The 2,663-nt window shown below is 30.4% G+C and overlaps 1 protein-coding gene across 1 annotated transcript; it reads left to right on the top strand.

Moving 5' to 3' along the window:
• Positions 1-60: 60 nt before the first annotated feature.
• Positions 61-2,658, top strand: LOC105460761 (luciferin 4-monooxygenase-like; the record flags this gene model as incomplete). The annotated part of the gene is made up of 7 exons (XM_011707258.1): positions 61-198; positions 285-492; positions 823-1,313; positions 1,422-1,599; positions 1,972-2,193; positions 2,290-2,519; positions 2,647-2,658. Coding segments are annotated over exons 1-7 (1,479 nt in total), but the record flags the coding sequence as incomplete, so codon positions are not given.
• Positions 2,659-2,663: the final 5 nt, after the last annotated feature.

Below are 2,663 nucleotides of genomic sequence, written 5' to 3'. Positions count from 1 at the left end.
ATCTAACCATTATTATTACATGTTAATACGTGTTAATAATAATTAATAAAATTTTAAATCATGAAGGAAAAAATATCAAAATTCCAGATCAGAATTGAAGATAACATCTTAAAAGGACCAGAAATTCTAGTGAATAAAGAACCTCTAGCTGAAATGCTATTAAACACCTTGAGAAGTAAGCCTGACTGCATCGGCCAGGTATAGCAATAAATAGTGTTTTCCGTTCATCTCGGTATTCTTAGTTGACAATTATGAATAATTAACATGTAGTTTTGGTTATACAGGTAGATAGTTTTACGGGTAAACAGTGCACATATGCCGACATGAGTAAGCGCAGTATTAGATGCGCACTTTGGTTACAACAACAGGGCATGAAATCGGGCGATATAATCGGTCTTTGTACTGATAGTAATCTAGATGCGATTATAGTATTGTTGGGCGTTATGTACTTAAATGGCAAATGCAATACGTGGGATTATGAGCTTTCTTTAAGTGCGTAGTTTGATTTATTATCACTTTTTCTGTTTATCATCTGTTTATCACTTTTTAATTATGTGCCATTCCTATCCTATCTTATTATATGAAAAATGTGTTTAAAAATATTCAAAAACATATATATATATTACTATGTATTCTTATTAACAAAATATAAAACATTAAATATAGTTTTATAAATTTAAGAGACATATTTTTTCAAAAAATAAGTTGAATAAAAATTCAAGATCCATAAAATTTATAAAGTAATTCTTATGAAAGAATTCAACTCTATCTGTCATTGTTTAACATTGTTCAGTCACTTAAAATCATTTCGTTCAATTTCAGTGACAGCACGATACTTTCTTTCATTAACGTTGCCAAAAATAATTTTTACGATACCAATATCGGCCGCGACTTTGAAGGAAGCAGCAAAAGAATTGAAATTGGATGTAAAAATAGTGGTTCTCGGCAAGTTAGATGGATACGAGTCGATGGATGATATAATAAAGGATAACGATAGTCGCGAGATTGCCGAATTCAAATGTACTCCAATCAGCAATTCTAACGAAGCTAGTTTCATTGTTTTTTCTTCAGGTACCACGGGTATGCCAAAGGCTACTGAGATCATATATTCTAGTTTGCATTACTGCCTGTATCCCCAAAAAATCGCTAAACTGACAAATAATGTTTTCTACATTCATTCGACATTACGATGGATTTATGGCATTTCGATAGCATTGCAGGCTATCGTATCATATTCAACTACAATTTTAGTACCAAAAAGTTTGATAGATATTGATGCCGAGTACATTTGCAAGATTGTCGAAAAATATCAAGTGAGTAAAAGTAATAACTGAAAAGCAAAATATTGAATAAAATGTAAAATCTAACGTCAGAAATGGAATTAGAATTGGAAGATGTGATAATATTTTTATGGTAATCAGGTAACGTTAATTGCTACTATTCCAAACACTCTAATCAATTTTATTAAGATGGATTTGTTGAAAAAGTATCACTTACCGACGTTAAGGATTGTTTTTGTTACTGGTTCTAACTTCCCAAAACAATATCAAGAAACATTTGCAAAAAAATTACCACATGTTTTAATCACGAATATATATGGTAAGTTAACGAATTTTTAAATACAACTTAATAATCTTTTTTTCTCAAATTAATTTGGTTTTTTATTTAATTCCTTAAAATTTATTATATATTAAAATATAAATACATCTATACTCTATCCTCTTTTAATATTCCACCTTGCATTTCTTAAGATATTATATTAATTAAATGTATGTTACAAATTATCTTTTAAAACTGTTAAAGATACTGCTACATTATATCCTGATTTAGAAGAGAAATGCTTGTGTTTGAACAATTTAAAAAAAAACTTTCAAATTAAATACAAAACTTTAATAGATGTTCTTTGAATTATAAAAAGATCCGAAGTTTTACATCATTTTGTTGTTAACACTATGCATTAATTCGTGATAGGATCTACTGATGTAGGACGTAAACTCACTGAACAAAGTGAGCACTATAAACCGGGATCCGTTGGTTTTCTTGAACCTAATGTTCAAATAAAAGTGACGGACACAAAAACGGAAGAAGCCTTGGGAATTAATAAAATTGGAGAAATACGTGTCAAAACGCCCACAATAATGAAAGGCTACTACAGGGATCCCGAAGCAACCAAAAATGCTTTTGATTCTAACGGTATGCAACTTGGACATTGAATTAAAATTTTTAATATTTAAGTTAGCAAGAATTGCAATAGAAAGATAATAAATAGCTAAAACGCGAATCGTTCAGGTTGGTTTCGTATTGGCGATGTGGGATATTATGATGCCAACGGAGAGCTCTTCATCGTTGGTAGAATATCTGAGTTTATTAACTTTAAAGGAAGCAACATTTTACCTGAGGAAATCGAAACTGTTTTGCAGACTCATCCTGCAGTATTAAGAGCAGCAGTAATAGGAATACCTCATGAAATCGATAATGAGCATCCAATGGCTATCGTCTCTGTAGCACGAGATAAAACGGTAGGTATCACATTTACATTTTCAATTATATTAAAGATAAAGTCAACAAAATAATAATCGCTTTTAAGTTTTACACGAGATTTATACAGAAGATATTGCATTTGTGCATTAAATGTTCCGTTTATAGGTAACAGAGCAAGAGCT

Source organism: Wasmannia auropunctata, unplaced genomic scaffold (genome assembly GCF_000956235.1).
Source record: "Wasmannia auropunctata unplaced genomic scaffold, wasmannia.A_1.0 LD316122.1, whole genome shotgun sequence".
NCBI classification, from domain to species: Eukaryota; Metazoa; Arthropoda; class Insecta; order Hymenoptera; family Formicidae; genus Wasmannia; species Wasmannia auropunctata.
Note: the sequence above shows the minus strand (reverse complement) of the source record. Positions and strands in the feature narration are given on the sequence as shown.